Raw genomic sequence first — 18,617 nt, forward strand, 5'->3', positions numbered from 1 at the left:
AGTCCCAAGGGTCCTCTGATCTGCTCTCCGGCCTTGGAGGGCCTCGAACCCAGGCTCTGTGTTGAGCCCACAGAGCATTTCTGTGAGGTAGCCCGCCTTGGTGCCCAGGGAGGGCCACTTCTCCCTGGGGGCTGAAGGACCACTCTGGAGGAATCTCAAGAAGCCTCACTCTACCCTCTGCAAACATTCCCCTCAGTACTCAAAGGCCGAGACCTACACTTCTACCAGTGGACCCTCAGTCCTGCTACTCCAGGGGAAGTATAGTGAGCCTTCCACATAAGTACAGAAATCCAGGCCTGCTAACTTCCTCCCCATTTTATAGACGAGGACACTGAGGTCCAGAGGTGTTAAGTAACTCTTGAGATGGGGTCGGTTGGTCCTGAAGTGGGAGTCTCCCTCCTGCCCTCCCCCCAGCCGTAGCACCCTCCACACAATCTCCCAGGAGCTGGGACATTCACCGTACGCTCCATCTTCAGTTAGATGGTACATACACCTACAGGGTGTCTTTTCTCAGTTCTCTTCCAGTCCTGATCACTGACGAGAAAGTCTCAGCTAGGTGCTAATACATTCAACACTTCTCTCTTGCTGGTCATTTGCAACATGGCAGCCAGCTGGGAACTGGTTTGAGAAGGGAGGATGGCAAGAGATGATGGCTCGGGATCCAACGAGGTGAGAAGGGACTCAGGATAAATTTCACTTCCTACTTTCCCTGGCCGAGGACCCCTTGGCTCCTTAACCCTCCCCACAAATGGCTCTCTTCCTCCCAAGCTGGTGCCTGGTCCTGGCCCCTTCCCATCCCTACTTCCTAAGGCTCGGGGGACACAGGGAAGGCATCGGCAAGGGCCTGCTGGCCTCTGTAAGAGGTTGGGTGGAGGGAAGGAGGGCGTAACAGGCCACTGATCATGCCTTCGGTTCCCAGGCATCTGGGGGCTTCCATAGCTACCCTCACAATAGCAAATCCTCCTTTTACAGCTATGGAACCTGATGCTCAGAGAGGGCAAGTGATTCACTCAGGGCTGCCCAGCTAAAGCTGTACTGCGTGCATAAGGATGAGGATACAGCCAGAAACTGCTCTGGAGTAGGCTTGTTGGAGATGGGGGGTCCTTGGGTAAACTCAAAGACCCTGTGCAACAGGCTGGGTCCCAGAAAGCACTTGCAAGTTAGGGAAAGTTTGGCCAAAGAACCTTGTGTGTCCCATTCCCCTCCCTCACCCAGCTCTGCTCCTGCCCCAACGGGAGGGAGGAGGAGGGCTTCTCCCGGGCTATGCCAGGAATGCAGCTGCAGCAGGGCCAGCAGGGAGAAAGGGCAGCCTGTTGTTCAGAGGGTGGGTGGAAGGGTGTGCTGCCAGGGTGGGGAGGGGGCCTCCTCTGCTTCCCCACCCACTCTTCAGGTCCCCCTCCTCCTGGGCAGCACAGGGGCCAGGTGGCACAGAACTCTCTCCAGGGACCGCCCCAGCTCAGGAGCGGTGAGCTGGAAATATGCTTCTCCTAGGCAAGGCAAAAGGCAACTGTGGGGAGAAGGGGCAGCTGCTCTGTGCCAGCAGCTCCTCCCACCACCACAGCCCTGAGCCAAGGCAATTGTTTAAAGAAATGTGCACCCAAACTCCAGAACTCACAGCTCCAGGGCAGCTTTCTGAGCAGGGAGGCGGGGGATGGGCTTGCAACCACCAGGGACCAGCAGAGAGGGGAGTAAGGACAAGAAGCTGGCAAGAATCCCAGGCACTGTTTCTGCATCCTGGTCACAGGCCCCTGGGTGCAGACTTCACATCCGTTATCCTTCGTAAGCCGTATCTTGAGAGATAGGGCCCTTGATGACCTCATTTACAGACAAGGAGACTGAGGTCAGAGGCTCAGCTATATATGCTGCAGGTAGGACCTGCCCCTGAGCCGTCCAGCTCCAAAGCCCAGAGTCTTAACCAAGGGCCAGGAGGTCTCCTATCAGCTGGCTAGGACCCTCATGGCTACAAGTTCTCTAGCACAGAGGCTGTGAGGGACCCAGCAGGGGAGTCTGGTGGGGTGTCTGGTGTGGCAGTCCGGGGGGGACTCTTAGTGGCCCTGCAGGGATGGCTGCAGGCCTGTCCTGTGCAGTCTAACCGGAGCTCCCACCTGGACAAGCTCAAGTCCACAGAGACAGTTCTGGACCATCTGCGTCCTCCCCCTATGCCCTGTGACCCTCCCCGCACCCAGAGGAGGTGGCCGCAGGCTCCCCGCTGCGAGGGTTCAGGGAGATGAGAGTGGACAGGGAGAAGGCGAAGGGCCTGAGGCCCAGGGAAAGAGGAAGGATGGCCATGCCAGGCAGAAAGCCAGCCTGACTTCAGTCCTCGGACTGTAAACAGCAGGGGGCCTGCCTGTCCCCTCATCCTAAGGCAAGGTGGGCTGGTCTTTCACTGGCAGCTCACTTTCTGATACCCGTTTGTACGTTCTATCAGATGCTCCCGAGAACCCCACACAACATGGGGCAGGAGTAACTTCCTCCATCTTATTGATGGAGAAACAGATGGGAGCTATCTGTGGTCACCCAGGGGCATCTCCTGCCCCCTAGCCTGCCTTGTCCCCTGCCCTCGCAGGGACAAAAAGGACAGTGCCCAGCCCACTTGCCTGGTTTCTCTGGGGGGTGAGTATTTTCTGAGCACTGCTGAGCTCTTTGGAAGAGGGACCAGGAGTTCCGGGAAAGGGGACAAGCAGGGTGGAGACTCAAGAGGCTCTGGGCTGCCGAGGACTGTCCTGGGGAGATCTCTATAGATCCCTCCGGGCAGCCAGACCCTCCAGATTCCTGTTCTGGGGCGGGTCAAGGGGAGAAACGAGGCCTAAGGTGGCCCCAGGCGACTGGGGGCAGAGTGCTGGGAAGTGCCAAGCCAGTACCTACAGCACCGAGGCTGGCCCTTCCCCAGAGGTAGGCTATCCAAAGGGTCCTTGTTCTCACCCAGGTGCTACTTTCCAAAGTTCTCAGGGATGTATCTGAGGGTTCTGAAAGGTTAAAACCCATGTGGCCAAGATCAACATCTTTGCCAGGACCTGGGGACCCTCGGAGCAGCCTCTGATGCCAAGGGTTGAGTATGCATATATGTGTGTATGTTTATGCGTGTATGCGTGTGTGTGTGTGTGTGTGTGTGTGTGTGTGTGTCTGGATGGATGGAGGCCAGGGGGTTTGGAGAGCTGCATTTTGCTTTGTGACACATCTGGCTGGATAATTCTACCTGTCTCTTAAGGGAAGAGAGCAGCCCACACCCACTGGTGCCTCCAGGAGCTGGAGGGAGCAGGTTCTGCTGGAGTCTGGCTTAGCCCAGGGCAGGATAGGGAGAGGATTTGGCAACGCTTGGGAGATACCTCCTGGTAGCTGCTGGGCCTCCTCCTCCCCTTCTGCTACTCCCTCTCCCAGTCACAGGCCTTAGGGTCTTATTCTTGGCCAGCAGTCAGGGTGGAAGCCCTGGGACACACAGAAGGGGCAGGGCAGGGGAGAGGGGCTCGGCAGCAACTGCTAAGTAAGCTGCTAAGCTAACTAGCAGAGTGACTTGGACTTTAGGCAGGAGACTTAATGCTCTCCCTCATTAGTTAAATCGGGCTCATTATAACCCTCATCTCTTCCTGTTGTTGTAATGATTAAATCACACAATAGATACTATAGTTAAAGTGCTTGGCCCGCAGTGTCTGGCACATGGCAAGAGCTGAATAAAAGAAGTGTTAATTCGGTGCTAAGGCTGCTGACCAGGGGGATCTGGGCAGGGAATTCTGCAAACCCCTCAAATCACACCAGTTCAGTCCGGTTCCGGGATGCTGGCCCCCAAAGTGGGAAGGTTGGAGGTGGCTGCCAGCACTCTGAAAAGGACACAGTGAAGCAGCGAAAAGAGGCCGTGGGACAAATGGGATAGGTGTGCCCAGAAACCAGGAGCAGTGGGTAGCTCCTGCCACCTCTACTGGGGCAAGCTCCAGGCCGGCTGGGTTCCAGGAAAGAGAGAGACATGTAGGGTGTGGTGTGGGGTGAGGAGCTACAACCCGCTAGGGATGATTCAGAAATTGTTCCAGTAAAATTCTAGGCAGAGCCAAAAAATCAGACCATACCGCACCTCTAAGCAGGGCAGGGCACCCACAGCTTGCTTCCTGGACCCTTCTGCTATCTTTTCAGAACCTTCTACCCTCTGCCCCAGCTCCCCATCCCCGTTTCCCCTCACTCATTCCAGCATGGCCCACTCTGTCCCCAGCTTCTATGGCTGGAGAGGCTGGGCCATGAGAGCCCAACACTCCCCTTCTCAGCAGCACCCAGAGGGGCTCCCCTTGAATGCAGAACTCAAAGGGTTAACTTTGGCATGTTCCTTTGTCCCAGGACCCGGTGTGCAAATCCACCCCAGGCCCAGGGACCCTCGGCCGAGACAAAACTGCTGCCCACTTGGCCTCTCTCCACAGCTCCTCAAGGTCCAGACCCAGCGGACCCACCCAGGCCCCTGGCCTGAGTCAGAAACAGACGCAGGGCTTAAATTTAGGCAAGGGCTCTCCCAGCCTCTCTGCTCCCTGCAAAGGAGCCGGGATTGACCATGTAGTGGAGGAATTAAAAAAAAGCAAGCAAACCACTGTCCACTCTCCCTGGGAAGGCCAGCTCCCCGTGCTGGGTCTTCTCAGGGCGCTGGCGGAGGAATGAAGCCCACGCTGCATCGCCCCCGGTGCGGCTGGGGGCTCCTTGCCAGAGGGGATCTCCACACCCTCCCTCTCTCAGCCCAGGGACACAGGAGGAGGGGAGGAGGAAGAGAGAAAGTGTGTGTGGAAGAGAGAATGACACAGAGGCGGGGAAGCTGAGTCAGGCCTGAGCTGCCTGATGTGCTGACAAGGAGCCAGGAGCCGGCCCTCGGGGAAGGGGGGGAAGGGAGGCAGAACAGATTGGCGGAACTTGATCCCCTTGTCTCCTGCAGTGACAGGGCCAGGGTCAGGGAGACTTGAACCTGCAGCCCAGGGAGACTAGCAGGACCCTTCCCCAGAGCAGGGCTGGCAATGTGGGATCTGCCTGTCCCCAGCCAGCCTCAGACGACAGCCCCCTCCCCTCCAGGACGATTCCTTCTTGCCACTCCACCCTGAGGGCTGCCTCTATCCAGCCCTGCTCACCTCTCTCTTGAGAGTATTTTCTTTCTAACATTCAACACCTAAGGCAGGCCCACAGAGGCTGGCCCCAAGGACCCCTCTTCTCGGCCCCTTTCAGTACCATCCATTGGCCACTGAGCCCTGAGCCAGAGGGACCGCAGCTCACTCTCTGGTCCTGCCTCATCCCCACCCCCTCCTTGCCTCCCACGGCAGCTCCTCCTTTTTCAGGACAAGGTCTTGACTTCACCAGCTTCCAGGGTCCTTGTCCTCAAGCTGGCTGTCTCCCCCTCTGTCCTGTCCACGTGCAGAACAAGCCTAAGTCCCCAGAACTTCCAGAGAAGTTGCCATTTGTACCAAGACCCCCCACCCTCGGCCCCTGGCCTGCACAATGAGCAGTCGTGGCCGAGCCTAGGGGGTCAAGGTCAGGAGACCAGGTTCCAGCAAGCCCTCTGGAGCTCGGACACTGTCTGGCCTGAGCAAGCCTTTCCCCTCCCTGGCTTTCTGTTTCTGTTTTAGTTATGTGCCTCCCTGAAGAGGACGGGGCACGGAAAACCCATCCCGGCCTCTCTAGTACAGCACCCAAAGGCATCTTTGCCATGGCTGACGGGCTCCCCCAGAGGCAGTGGCAATTCCCATGTGACAGTTGCCATTTCTGAGTTCCTGGGGTCAGGGCCTCAGGAGTCCTGGCTACACGGGCCCAGTAGATAGTCAGTCCCCACCTCTCCTCTGGTCACCTGTGTTCCCTGAGTGTGCTTCCTGCATCTCCCCCTGTTGTAATAACTGTTAATGGGGGGAGTCTGTCCTCCCCACCAGGTTGTGAGCTCCCTGGGGGCAGGGGCCTGACCTGTTTGCCTCTTGTCGCCAGTGTCCAGCATAGGTAGGGGACATTCATGGACATACACACTTGTGTCTATTCCAGGAGGAAATGGCAACACGACGTTGGGATAGGCCCAGGTTGGAGGGAAATGTCACCCAAGTCTAGTTCCCTCCAGAGCCCCGGGCCACGCTGCTTCTCCCCCTCCCCACTGAGGGTTCCACTTCTACCTGTGACGACTCAGTAACTCCAGGACTCCCCTACCCATCAAATAGGGTCTGCTTATTCAGAGCAAGATGCCGGCCTCTGAGCACCAAGAGAAGTTTGTCCTTGGGCTCAGCAGACAATCTGCTGCAGATGGCCCAGCCCCGTCTCCGCCTGGCCTCAGCAGGCCCTCTAGGCCCAGATCAGCCGGTGACTCTTGCGAGGGACTGCTGGTGCCTGGGGCACCTCTGCCTTGTACACCGGTCAAGCGGGACATGTCTGGGCCAGCTGGCCCTGTCATTGTGCCCTCCTCAGCTCCAGGGGTCCTTGTGGGAGACCTCCCTCTTCTTCTCTGGGATGTTTGGGGCCTGGCCCTGCACAGACCACTCCCTGTGCAGTTCTCTCGCACTCACTACAACCTCAGCCCAGGTTTGCTGCCCCATGTCACGTCTGTGAGCTGTGGGCACCTCCTTCCCTGTCCTTATCTTCCCTGGGCAAATGTCATGAAGAACCACAGCCTTTGCCTCCACGCACCCTCTCCTCGGCCCCGGGAACCCCCTCTCATCATCCCACCCTGTCCTGTGCCAGCTACCTTGTCCCAGTCCACCACTTTGAGCTTTGGCTCCATTGCAGGGTCTGTCTCCTGAGTGTTCACAGAGGCTACAGCCCCATTCTCCACGGAACCCTGGAGAGAGAAGATACAAGGTGATTAGCTACAGTGAATGAGGGAAGATAGCCCCCAGCCGTCCTGCGATGAGGCAGCCAGGAGTGGTGAGGGCCCCATGGTGGGGCAGGGTGGGCAGAAATCAAGGGGACTGAGCACATTGAAAACAGGCAGACACTGATGTGGGTGGTATTAGTCTCTGAACTTTTCTTCTCCCTTAAAAAAATAATTTCTGCAAAAACAAGAGGCAGAAAGATTTGGGAGAGAAAAGAAGCTGGCAGAGACTGCAAGGAAATGAGAGCTGTTAGTGGGACTGCTCTGGGCCCTGCCAGCCTCCCCCAGGTCCCTGGCAGGTGTCAGGCAGACGGAGTCACAGGGAGTCACCTGGCGGGCTCACTGTGGCATGCCCGATGACTACCCCACCTCCCTCCCTCCCTGGTAATTCAACAGAGCCTGTGGGTCACAGGCTGGGGCATTGACGTCCACGTGCCCACAAGAAAGAAAGGCAGCAGAGAGTGAGGGAGATGGTCCCTCCAGGAACTCCCAGTGTGGGTCAGCAGCCACACTTGGGGCAGAACTGGCAGAGGAGAGCCCAAATGGGCTCAAGGTTAAATCGAAGAGCAAAGAGGCAGAGTCAGAAGGAAATGGAATGTGCAGGGAAAATCACATGGCCTCAGCCGGCCCTGACGTCACATGGGGTGAGGCCGGAGAGGGCAGGCCAGCACGTAAGTAAAACTCAGGCTTCCCTGCAGGAAGGGTGGGGAGAGCACCTGCCAACGAGGGGCCTGCCCTCTGCATCCCTGTGACTAAAGGAAACCGTGGTGCTGGCGGCCACGGAGGTGCCCTTGGAAGCTGGGCATTGGCGAGAGCCTGAGGGGACTGAGCAGTCAGCTGGGGTTTCTATTGTCACGATTCTTACATTTTTGCTTCCAAATGAACCAAGAGAACCTGATGGTAACAGTGATGCTGGCAGTTTCTGGGAAAACCCATATGTAACCCAAATAAAAGGAAGCTTTCAGAGTCCTTCCTGTCTTGGTCTGGGTACCTCAGTTTTTTTTTTTTTCTGAGGAAGACTGGCCCCAAGCTAACATCTGTTGCCAATCTTCCTCTTTTTGCTTGAGGAAGATTAGCCCTGAGCTAACGTCTGTGCCAGTCTTCCTCTATTTTGTATGTGGGTCGCCACCACAGCATGGCTGACGAGTGGTGTAGGTCTGTGCCTGGGATCCAAACCCACAAACCTGGGCCGCCAAAGCAGAGCGTGCTGAACTTTAAGCACTATGCCACAGGGCTGGCCCCAAGTATCTCAGTATTTTCAGTCTGAATTCCTAAAACAGGATCTCTGATGATCTCTTAAGGACAAAGAAGAGCGGATTTTATAGCATATCATACAATGAAACGCCCTAAATATCCAGTGTAAACATCATATAATAATCTTGTTCTTTCCAATTCTGTTCTAACCTCAAAATACTCCAGAGTGCCCCCGTCACTGAGCTATTGAGTCTCCTTCCCCCCTGGACAGTTCTTTTCTCCTGGTCACCCAAAGTCCTTTCTTAAGGAGGGTGATCTAATCCTTCTCTGCACTCCCAACCCCTCTCCTTGCAACTCTACCCATCTCGCTCAGAAAAAGGCTCATCTTGGAGCCCGCTCATCCCAAGCAGAGAAGGAGTTATCATGTATTATTATTATTATTATTATTATTATTATTATTATTATTATTATTATTTGGTGAGGAAGAGTGGCCCTGAGCTAACATCTGCACCCATCTCCCTCTATTTTGCATGTGGGACACCGCCACAGTATGGCTTGATGAGCGGTGTAAGTCCGCGCCTGGGATCTGAACCTGTGAACCCAGGCCGCTGAAGCGGAGCATGCCAAACTCAATCACTACACCACCGGGCCTATCCCTATCATGTATTATTATTTAATGTTTTTGTCTATGCTACACTTTTTAGACACCCCTCAGTGGCAGACACAGATCTGTTTTGGGCACATCTGCTGGAACAACCACCGGAAGCAGAGGAAAGGGTCATTGCCTCTCGGCACTGGGCATAAAGCACTCATCTATTCAACCCACTCTTCTGCTCACTCGTCTGGACTGTTTCCTGAGAGCTCCAGTCCTTGGGAAAGCCTCCTTTCTGCTCAGCTGGCTGCCTCAGTTTCCAGAGATCACTCCTGGTTCTTCCCCTCTAGGACTATACAGGCTCTTTCTTTTTCACGTGGAAGACTTATACATATATGTGGACAACCAGTACCCCCACCCCCTGCTGTCTGCTCTTCCCCAAGACCCTCTTAGGACACAACAGGGTCCCTAAGTACAACAGTTGGTCCATGTTCCTTTTCCAAGGCAGGTGTGATGGAACCAGGGCAGAACCCTGCAAGGCTCATGCCTCCCTCGTAGGGAATGTCATATTTCAGGTCATGGGAACTGAGCCCCCATTGGCCCTGCTGGCTGCCATCCTACCCAGCTCATTCACTTAGCTTATAGCCACCTGAAGCCTTTTTTGTGGACTACTGCTGCTGGTGTAGTGAGGAGAGCTGGTGTGGTCCAGGAGGTGATTTGGACCTGCAGACCTGTTCATTGGAGGGTCACAAAAGATGTGTGATGAAGACTGGGATGCCCAGAGGGGTGATGAATGGGAGAGCAGTAGGCAGTGGAAACCAGAGAAAGCCTGAGAAAAGGGATATTAAAGAGAAGTTTGCAGGGATGGGGAGCCCTGGCTCCATATCAGCCTCCTCTTCAGGAGCTGGTGGTCCCAGTGAAGTATCACTATGGTCCCCTCTCTTGTCTCTCAATTCTTCCTTCCTACAAGGATCTCATCCATAGTTACTGCTTTCATCACTCAACCACTGCCATACATGTTTGAACATCTGCAGTGTGTCAGAGCAACAGCTCAGAAGACTCTCCAACATCTCTCTCTCTGACACTGGCCCTACTCCTTGCCCCTGGAGAATATTTCCAACTGCCCACATCATAGACTGACCCAAAAGCCCTGCTGTCCCCTCTGATATCACATTCCTAAAAGTGAACTTACTATGGTCCTCTGCAGATCAGCTTAGCCTTGACTTCTGACGTATGACTATATTTTAAGTCTTTCCCCCATATCCTGTATTCCCAAACTCCTCTCCTGTTATACATTTGGATTAACCCTAATTTTTCCCTCTAGTCAGCATGGACTTGCCATTTTCCAAACATTCCTTGCATTTTCCTTCATAATGTCATCCTGTCCAGGATGACAACAGAGGTTAATATTCACAAATGCTTACTATGTGCCCAACCCTTTAATCATCATAACAACTGTATGAAGTAGGCACAATCATTATTCCCACTTGACAGATGAGAGAACCTAGGCATGGAGCAGCCCCACAGCTAGCAAGGGGTGGAGCCAGCAGCTGGACTCCAGAATATTCTCTTGACTACCATGTACTTCTTCCCTAACCATTCTAGCCAGAAATGATCTCTTCATTTTCCAACTTTAAAGCAAATCATACATTCCATGTGTCCCACTGCCTCAGTCGGTATTTATAATTTCTTGCCTCTTCTTTTTGTATGTTTGGGCAATTATCTCGTTTGTCCAATGGTATTATAGATTCCAGTAGGGCAGGTAACCACTGTTTCCTCTTTCTCAGGGGGCCTAGGACTGGCTGTTGAAAATATTAGATGCTCCACTCATATTTCTTGAGTGGACCATTTTCAATGTTGGATCTTTGCAAAACAGCCAGGGTCCCCTGAGACTCCTGCAGCGCCGTGGGCTTGGCTGCTGGGGACAGAGCTCTGAAGCTCTGCAGGGTTCATGCTCCTTGGGAATGTAAAACAAAAGGGGTGGACACGTCTGCTTAGACGAGCGGGGTGGCCCAGGATACTGAACACACCATCTTAGAAGGCCACTCTGGGCTGCACAGGACAGTGCTCAGATACAAGGTTCAAAACTGCAATAATCTGGGCCATAGATTCTCAGTGCCCTTTGGCCACACACAGGACAGGCATGAGCAGAACTGAAAGTACGTGAGACCGATACCAGAGTGGCAGCATTTTATTTTGCCAAATAAAAATACTTAAAAAAAATTACCATCAGGGGCCAGCCCGGTGGCGCAAGCGGTTAAGTGCGCACGTTCTGCTGCGGCGGCCCGGGGTTCGCAGGTTCGGATCCCGGGTGCGCACCGACGCACCGCTTGTTAGGCCATGCTGTGGCGGCGTCCCATATAAAGTAGAGGAAGATTGGCATGGATGTTAGCCCAGGGCCAGTCTTCCTCAGCAAAAAAGAGGAGGATTGGCATTGGATGTTAGCTCAGGGCTGGTCCTCCTCACAAAAAAAAAAAAAAAAAAATTACCATCAGCAGCATTTCATAAATGAAAGGACACTTCAATACCAAATAGGTAGGAAACACATACTTTCAGAATAAAAGGCAGTTCTTCCCAAGGAAGGGCATCTGGCAACTTTACACTGACATTTAAAAAAAAATATGTTCTATTTAAAAATGTTTATTAACGCAGAAAAATTACAACTTAAAATTTTCTGTGAGCATTAATCGTACATAATTGTTTTCTTGGTTCAAAGTGGTGGATGTGGGGCTCTAAAATCTATGTGTAACAGGAAGTAGATCAAATGTTCACTTTGTTCCAATTCTGAAGTTTTCTTAAAAATATTACTAAAAAATCCACTTTTGCAGAGATGTTGGCTAAAAATGGAAACAGAATTTTTAAAGTTTTTTCGTTCAACTGGAAATCTTCCAGGTGAAATGAGGGAAGTGGAGGAGCCCCGTGGCTCTCTGCCTCCCTCCTGAGAGCCAGGAGGAAGGAGAACGGCTCACACCCAGGGCCTAGCTCACTGGCTGGCACCCCTAGCACGGAGCAGTCAGGGATTCTCTCAAGGTAGCTCCCTTGACCCATGGACCAGTGCCGGTCTGAGGCCTGGCACTGGGGGCACACCGTCTATGGAGGATGAGGAAGAGAAAGGAGTAGGTACCATTTCCTCCTCTCTCTTTTTTTTTTTTTGCTGGGAAAGAATCCCCCTGAGCTAACATCTGTTGCCAATCTTCCTCTCGCTTTCTTTTTTTCCCTCCCCAAAGCCCCGGTACATGGTTGTATGTCCTAGTTGTAAGCCCTTCTAGTTCTTCTGTGTGAGCCACTGCTACATCACGGCTTCGGGGGTATGACAGACGGGTGGTGTGGCTCCGTGCCAGGGAACTGAACCCAGACCTCTGAAGCGGAGTGCGCCAAACTTTAACCACTAGGTCATCAAGGCTGGCTCGTGTTTCCTCCTGTCCTTCACTCTCCTTCTGCTGCCCCAGCTTAATTGCAACTTGAGAGTCCTGGAGCCAACAGGCAGTAATGTCGTGGGTGATATGCTTTTGGCAAATAAATCCCAGACTGACCATATAAGCAAGGTGCTTTCTGGGTGGCCTCATCAGGACCACACCTCTCGCTGGCAGAAGCCCAGGTTATTAGTCAGAAGACTGTACACACCTCCAATCCGGGAGGAGACTTCAAGGAGAGCCAGAGCAAGTGGCACGTTGGTGCCGCCAGGAGCAGAAAGTCCCTCAGGTACAAGAAAGTGTCCTCTAGCACGTCTTTCACTGACTGTTTTTCTCGAGTCCAGTTGTGAGATTTCAAAAGGTCTAAAAACCTTCTCCACATGCAGATAGCACAAAGAACCCCCTGAAGAAGGTCTCCCATTCCTATCTGGGCCTGCTCCCATCTGAACCTAGGGGGGCGGGAGGTTCCACAAACTGAGTCCTGCTGGGAGCCGCTGCACCACACACACTGATCTGGGCCACGTTTTCCAGACTTCCACGCCCCAGTGTTTATTTTATAGTTGCACTGGGCTCACCCTTGAATTCCACAGGCAAATACCATCCATGAATCAGAAGTGTATAAAGGTCATTCCTGGGAACTAGGGTACAACTCAAACTTTAAAACACTTGTTAAAAAAGTTTCTTGGAAACTTCTACAATTCGTAAAAATACTCTCCTGATCCTGAAAGGAAGCCAAAGGGAGTTTTAAAAATCAAAAGGCATCAGAAAATGAAGAATATGTGTGCTCTTTTCCAGTATGTGAAAATTGTTCTGAGGGATGCCTTCGGGCTGGATAAGTTTCCGTATTTGTAAGGGAAGTGAGTAATTCTGTAGTCAGACTCATACGGGCTTTCACAAGAACGGTCAGCCCAAGTATTAATGGATGTGGCTGGATGTGGGGTGCCCAACCCTCCGGTGTCAGGTGATATTTTCTTAGAGAGTCCACCTGAGGGATACAAGACTATCCTGGGGCAACAAGAATGGAGCTGAAGACTCAACCCCTCATCCTGGCCCCTCCTGACCTCTCCACCTTGGGCAGGCAGGCAGGAGACTGGCTGGCTGGAAGCACTTTTGTGGGCAGGCCCAAGGCTGTTTGGGGAGGAGCCCGGTGAGTCTGGCAGGGTAGCACGAGGGCTGAAAGCATCTCATGCTCCTCATGCATTTGCCTGTGATTGTCTGTCAAGCTGGAACCTAAGTTCCATGAGGGTAGAGACCCTGCTGTTGCTCACCACTAGGTTCCCAGTAGCTGGCACAGGGTCAGCACTCAAATACTTACTGAATGATACATTCATGAATAGATGGTGGCCTCTTTAGGCTCTGGGGCCCAGGTCTGGGGAGGCCACCAAAGTGTGGGCAGGGCAGGCAGGAAGAAAGCTGCTCCAGTGCCTTCCAAAGGCTGTCTGTTCTTAGAGAGAGAAGGCCAACGTGCTCCGCCAAGGAGATGGGGTAGGCAAGCCCTGCCAGTTCTGAGCTGAGAACCACTGGACATGCTGGGCGATATGGTGGGGGCAGCGAGGAGGGCATTTGGATGCCCTTAGATCCTCCTAGCCACAATCCACGGCTGCAGGCAAAGAAGCCAGTGAGATAGCAGGGTCAACCCTAGCTTCTCCCAGCAGAGTGCCAATTTCTGGCTGCTCATGAAGCATTACTTCCTCTCAGGTCAGCCCAAGCCACAGCTCTCCTCTCAAGGAGATGGTTCTGCTGACACCACTGTCCCTTCTGCTGCCCTCCCTCCTCCACCCACCTCCCTCACACTGAGTTCAGCATCCTCAGATCCAAACTCACAGAGGACCCAGGAGTTGTTCCCTGCCAGCTCCCCGAGGTTCCCAGCCAGTCCCCAACACACCTGTCCCTCAGGGAGGCAGCCCTCAGTGGGCAGGGGGAAGAATCCAGGGCCAGCCATCTAATTCTAGACGCTGCAGATTCAACTCCAGGCTAAGGGACATAGTTCTCTACTAGACTCCATTATCAACTTGCTGTGTGACCTGAGGACCCTCCTCTTGAAACAAGAAGTTGCTTCTCTCTGGCAGGGGCACCCCGAGTTCCTGCTCTGTCCTCACAGGTTGGGCAGGTGACATCAATGAGTGAAGCAGGCAGGGTGTGGTTCATAAAACAGACACATTTTGTTTGCACATTAAACATATGAGAGTACTCTTCACTCCTACAAGGAAAGATGTTCACTCTCATTTTTCTTAAAACATGAGGCACGAAGAAACAGAAAAACAAACCCATGAGGCACCCTTTAGCTAGAGACGTTGGCACAGAGAAAAAAAGAAATGCAATGAGTTCAGTAATCAACGGTCATTGTCACTTGGTCTTGATATCAAGGAGGCTGTGGGGCACGGAGCGGACTGCAGTGAAGTAGAGGGGTCAGGGTTCAGATGGGAGCAGCCCCCCGAATAGGAATGGTAGACCTTCTTCAGGGGGGTCTTTGTCCTGTCTGCACGTGGAGAAGGTTTTTAGACCTTTTGAAATCTCACAACTGGACTTGAGAAAAACAGTCAATGTTAACAGGGGGCAGCCCTGACTTAGGTCCAGGGTGAGGTAAGGAGGGGCCCAGTGTTGTCAGACCTTCTGATTTCTAACAAAAGCTGGAAAACTAGATTTCTATGGTGAAATCTCCAGATGTTAAAATTTGACTTGCATTTAAAACAAACAAATGATGGGGGTCAAACCAACCAGTCTGAATACAAACACAGCCCTTGGTCGGCCGGTTTGAAACATCTGGGTGAGCTGCAGCCTCCTGCCCCAGGTACAGCCGCAGAGAAGGACGGGCACAGACAGGCAAGAGCATGGGTTATGCTCCCCTACACAATTCCTAGAACAAGGAATCCAGATGGGAGCCCCCATCCAGGCTGCACTCCCATTGGGCAGGCCTGCAGGGTCAGCTGTACCAAGGCCCTGGATTGGGGTGGTGACAGGCTGGCACCAGGGGGATCAGACCCCCAGCGAAGTTCACCCAGCGAAGTTCAATGATGAGTGATACAGAGCCTCCTCCTCCCTCCAGTTTTGCCAAGAGGATTGACTTTAAGAGGAAGCAGGGGGTCGGGGAGCAGAAGTGGGTGGTGGATGCTGATTGTACTGGTTCTCTTCCCCTTGTAGTTATCTGGAAAGGAGACAAAATCTGTGAAGGGTCAGGAATCACAGTGGAGACGGAGGACTTGCACCAAGGATGTTACCTCCTGGGTCTCATTTCCCAGAATAGAGGTCTTTTATGGGCTGAATTGTGTCCCTACCACCCCCAAATTCCTATGTTGAAGTCCTAACCCCACGACCTCAGAATGTGACTTTATTTTGAAAGAGGGTTGCTGCAGATGTAATTAGTTAAGACAAGGTCATTAGGGTGGGTCCTAATCCAATACAACTGGTGTCCTTATCAAAAGGGTATATTTGTACACAGAGACACACAGGGATGCAGGCACACAGAGACACGCAGGGACGACTCCATGTAAATATGAAGGCAGAGACCGGGGTGGCACATCTACAAGCCAAGATATGCCAAAGATTGCCAACAAACCACCAGAAGCTAGGGAGAGGCCTGAATCAGATCCTTCCTCACAGCCTCAGAAGGAACCAACCCTGCCGACTGCTTGATCTCAGACTTCTAGCCTCCAGAATTGTGACACAACAAATTTCTGTTGTCTAAGCAACCCAGTTTGTGGGACTTTGTGACAGCAGCCCCAGCAAACTAACACAAGGCCTGAACCAGTTCCCCTGGGATCAAGATGGGGCCACAGAGGGAGAAGGAATTCAACAAGGAGAGAGAACAATCGAGGGAGGCACCCAAGGAGATGTGGAGACAAGATTCTGCCTCTCATCTTGCACTGATGAGGCAGCAGAAACCAGAGTCTTGTACTTAACAGCCCTCCTACCAGGCCCCTTGTGGGAGCCCACATAGATAGTTGGGGGGGGATTCAAGTACCCCCCCTTCCTGGCCCACCGTCTCCTGTCTACCAACCAGGGGTGGCCTTGTTCCCCTTCCTCAGGGTCTGAGAAGTCACTCCCCAGTTTTCCCCACATGGAAGTGCTGCGTGTGGGTGGCAGGCTGAACTGGGGCGGGGGTGGGAGGGTGGGCGAGGCAAATCGCAGCCCTCTTTAGCACAAACCTTGGCCTATTTCGCACCTCTCCCCATCCCCGGCCATGTGGCTCCTGGGACAGCCATGCCACCTCCACTGTGAGCACCATTACCACCCCGCATTTGTGGCTGGCACCTCATTGGTATCAACACAATTCCCTCTGAGAGACTGGCAGGAGGTATTGCATAGATGGGGGAAACTGAGGCACAGGGGGACCAAGTCACTGATTCGAGAACTCTCAAATGATTGCTGGGCAAGCTGGGCAGGAACCCACTTCCAGTGCTGTCCCTGCTAAGATTCTTCATGCGCCCTCCGCTGCCCCTCTCAGAGGACTCACTGGGATGCTCGCAAGCCCCTGGCGTGGACTCTGCCTTAGCCACCAGCCCTCCTCCAGTGCCCCCGACCCTGTCGTCCCCAGAAAGGGTTTGCTTGGAGAGTGCAGGAGGGGGAGAAAAGAGAAGAACAACAGAAAGCCTGCACTCTGCACAACAAACAAACAAGCCGACCACAGAGGCAGTGAAAGGAGGCAGTGTGCTGAGGGGCGGGGGCTGCAGGAGGCGGGGGAGCCGGCATAAAGGAATGTTGTTCGAGAAAGCCGGGGCTGGGCACCGAGGGACGGACAGATGGCCTTTTATCCTGCAGCCTGGGTTTGGCCTGAAAACCCCTTTTCTGAAATGAGATGGTAGCCCAGGCCCTGTGTCCAGCTGCCCCCATACCATGGAGGCCCACAGGAAGGCGGGGGCTCCAGGTGCCTCAGCAGGCCTGGGAGCACCGGGCCCTGGGCAGGTAGGAAGGGGCAGGCCCAGGGAGGAAGAGGATGGTGCCAGAGCCACAGCTGCACCAAGTGTCTTCTTTGGGAGGAAGCCTTCTGTGTTAACAAGCCCATCCCCGAGGCCCCCGGGGAGCAGTCTCCTCAGAGCTGGTGGTTTTCAGTAGCCAGAAATTTTGGGCTAAAATGAAAGCAGCAGGATCTGCTTGCTTCCATTTCTAATAAGCTGCCCTCTGCCTGACTAGGTCCAAATCAGAAGCCAGGCCCAGCGGCCTCGCCTATCCTTAAAACATTTAAAATAAACCCTTTATGTGCAAAAACAAAACAAAACAAACAACAAAACAAAAATCATACCTGGCAAGTGACAAGCCACAGAACCCCAAAAGCACACTCACTTCTCGCCGGCCCACAGTCTCTGCAAGGCAATCAGCTGGGCAGGCCACACCAGTGTTCACGGTAGGAAGAGGAAAGGAAATGAGAAAACGAGATCCCTGTGCCTGAGGTGTGAGCACCTTCTCCTGCTCTGGACACGTGGGGATCCGGACAAGACAGTCCCAGCTTCCTGGGACCTTGACATCAGTCCGCCATGGGCCTGGCACTGCGTCTATTCATGAAATGATCCCCCTTGGGTGACATCACCAGCAACCTTGTCACCAGAAGCAGAAGCCAGCATAGCTAGGCAATCCAGGACATCAGAAAAGGGGGCCAGTGGATTGAAAGTACTAAATTATCGCTCAAAACTCACCAGAGTGTGCTCACCAGTTTTCAGGCTATTGACTTGATTCTCTACCAGATCCTGCCACGAACGGTTTGCATCCACATGGATCTTTTCCTCTCTAGCCTCCAACCTCAGATTAGGGCACCGTTGCCAGGAAGGCACCAAGAGTAAGTGGACATGTGGTTTTTCCCAATGAAAGCCTGACTCGGGGATTTGGAGCAGCCCAAAGGGAAAATCCCAGCTGGGAGCCCGGGGTTGGGAGCGGGACCTGAGTGGACAGGGGCAGCTCTCTGAGGATCACCTCTTGGGTCCCGCCTTAGAAAATCCTGCCTTGCGCTGCAGTGGTAGGATGGGTGGGATCGGAGTTTCAACTCTGATGAAGAGTATCAGTAGCCTGCAGGAAATGAGTTCTTCAAGATTTACCCTTTTGTAGATTTGATGAGACATTTCTAGACCATAGTCTATCAAGACTTAGACCTCAAGGCACCTCAGGTAGGCTTATAGAATGTGCTATCTACAAGGAAAATACACTTAAGCCATCTAAAATATATTATCTCCTCATTGATCCAACTTCTATAATAAAACAAATTTCACATCTATCATGTAACCCTCCAATTTGTAAGGATTATCCTCAAAATACTGTATTTTGCTGTTTTTTTAAAGGAAAAACGAGCATTGATTTACAAATAACCTCATATATCATTATTTCAGAAACAATATTCCTAAATTTTCCTTTTACAATCTAATAATTTAATAAAGAGAAATAATTGTTCTCATCATTGTTTACAAAATGGCAAATGATTACACTGCTGAAAACAATAAAAGGCACTGAACTGTTTTATATACAAAACAAAACAATAACAAAAAAAAAAACCTGCCTTACACCTACTACATCTTTTTACTGATTCAAACAATTCCCTCTCTCCCTGCAATCTTCTCCCATTTATAGTTGAGGGTGTTTATGTTCAGAGAAGTTGACTGGCTTGTCTCCAGTAGTATGGTTAGTTCTAGAA

At 52.7% G+C, this 18,617-nt stretch overlaps 1 protein-coding gene across 1 annotated transcript in view; it reads right to left on the bottom strand.

The window, feature by feature from the left end:
- FA2H (fatty acid 2-hydroxylase) overlaps positions 1-18,617 on the bottom strand; it is a 52,712-nt gene that overhangs the window by 16,797 nt on the left and 17,298 nt on the right. The window contains exon 2 of the mRNA XM_058528277.1: positions 6,677-6,769. Coding sequence (XP_058384260.1) covers positions 6,677-6,769 — 93 coding nt within the window. The remainder of the gene's footprint in view (positions 1-6,676; positions 6,770-18,617) is intronic.

The sequence above is a fragment of the Diceros bicornis genome, chromosome 32 (assembly GCF_020826845.1).
Source record: "Diceros bicornis minor isolate mBicDic1 chromosome 32, mDicBic1.mat.cur, whole genome shotgun sequence".
NCBI classification, from domain to species: Eukaryota; Metazoa; Chordata; class Mammalia; order Perissodactyla; family Rhinocerotidae; genus Diceros; species Diceros bicornis.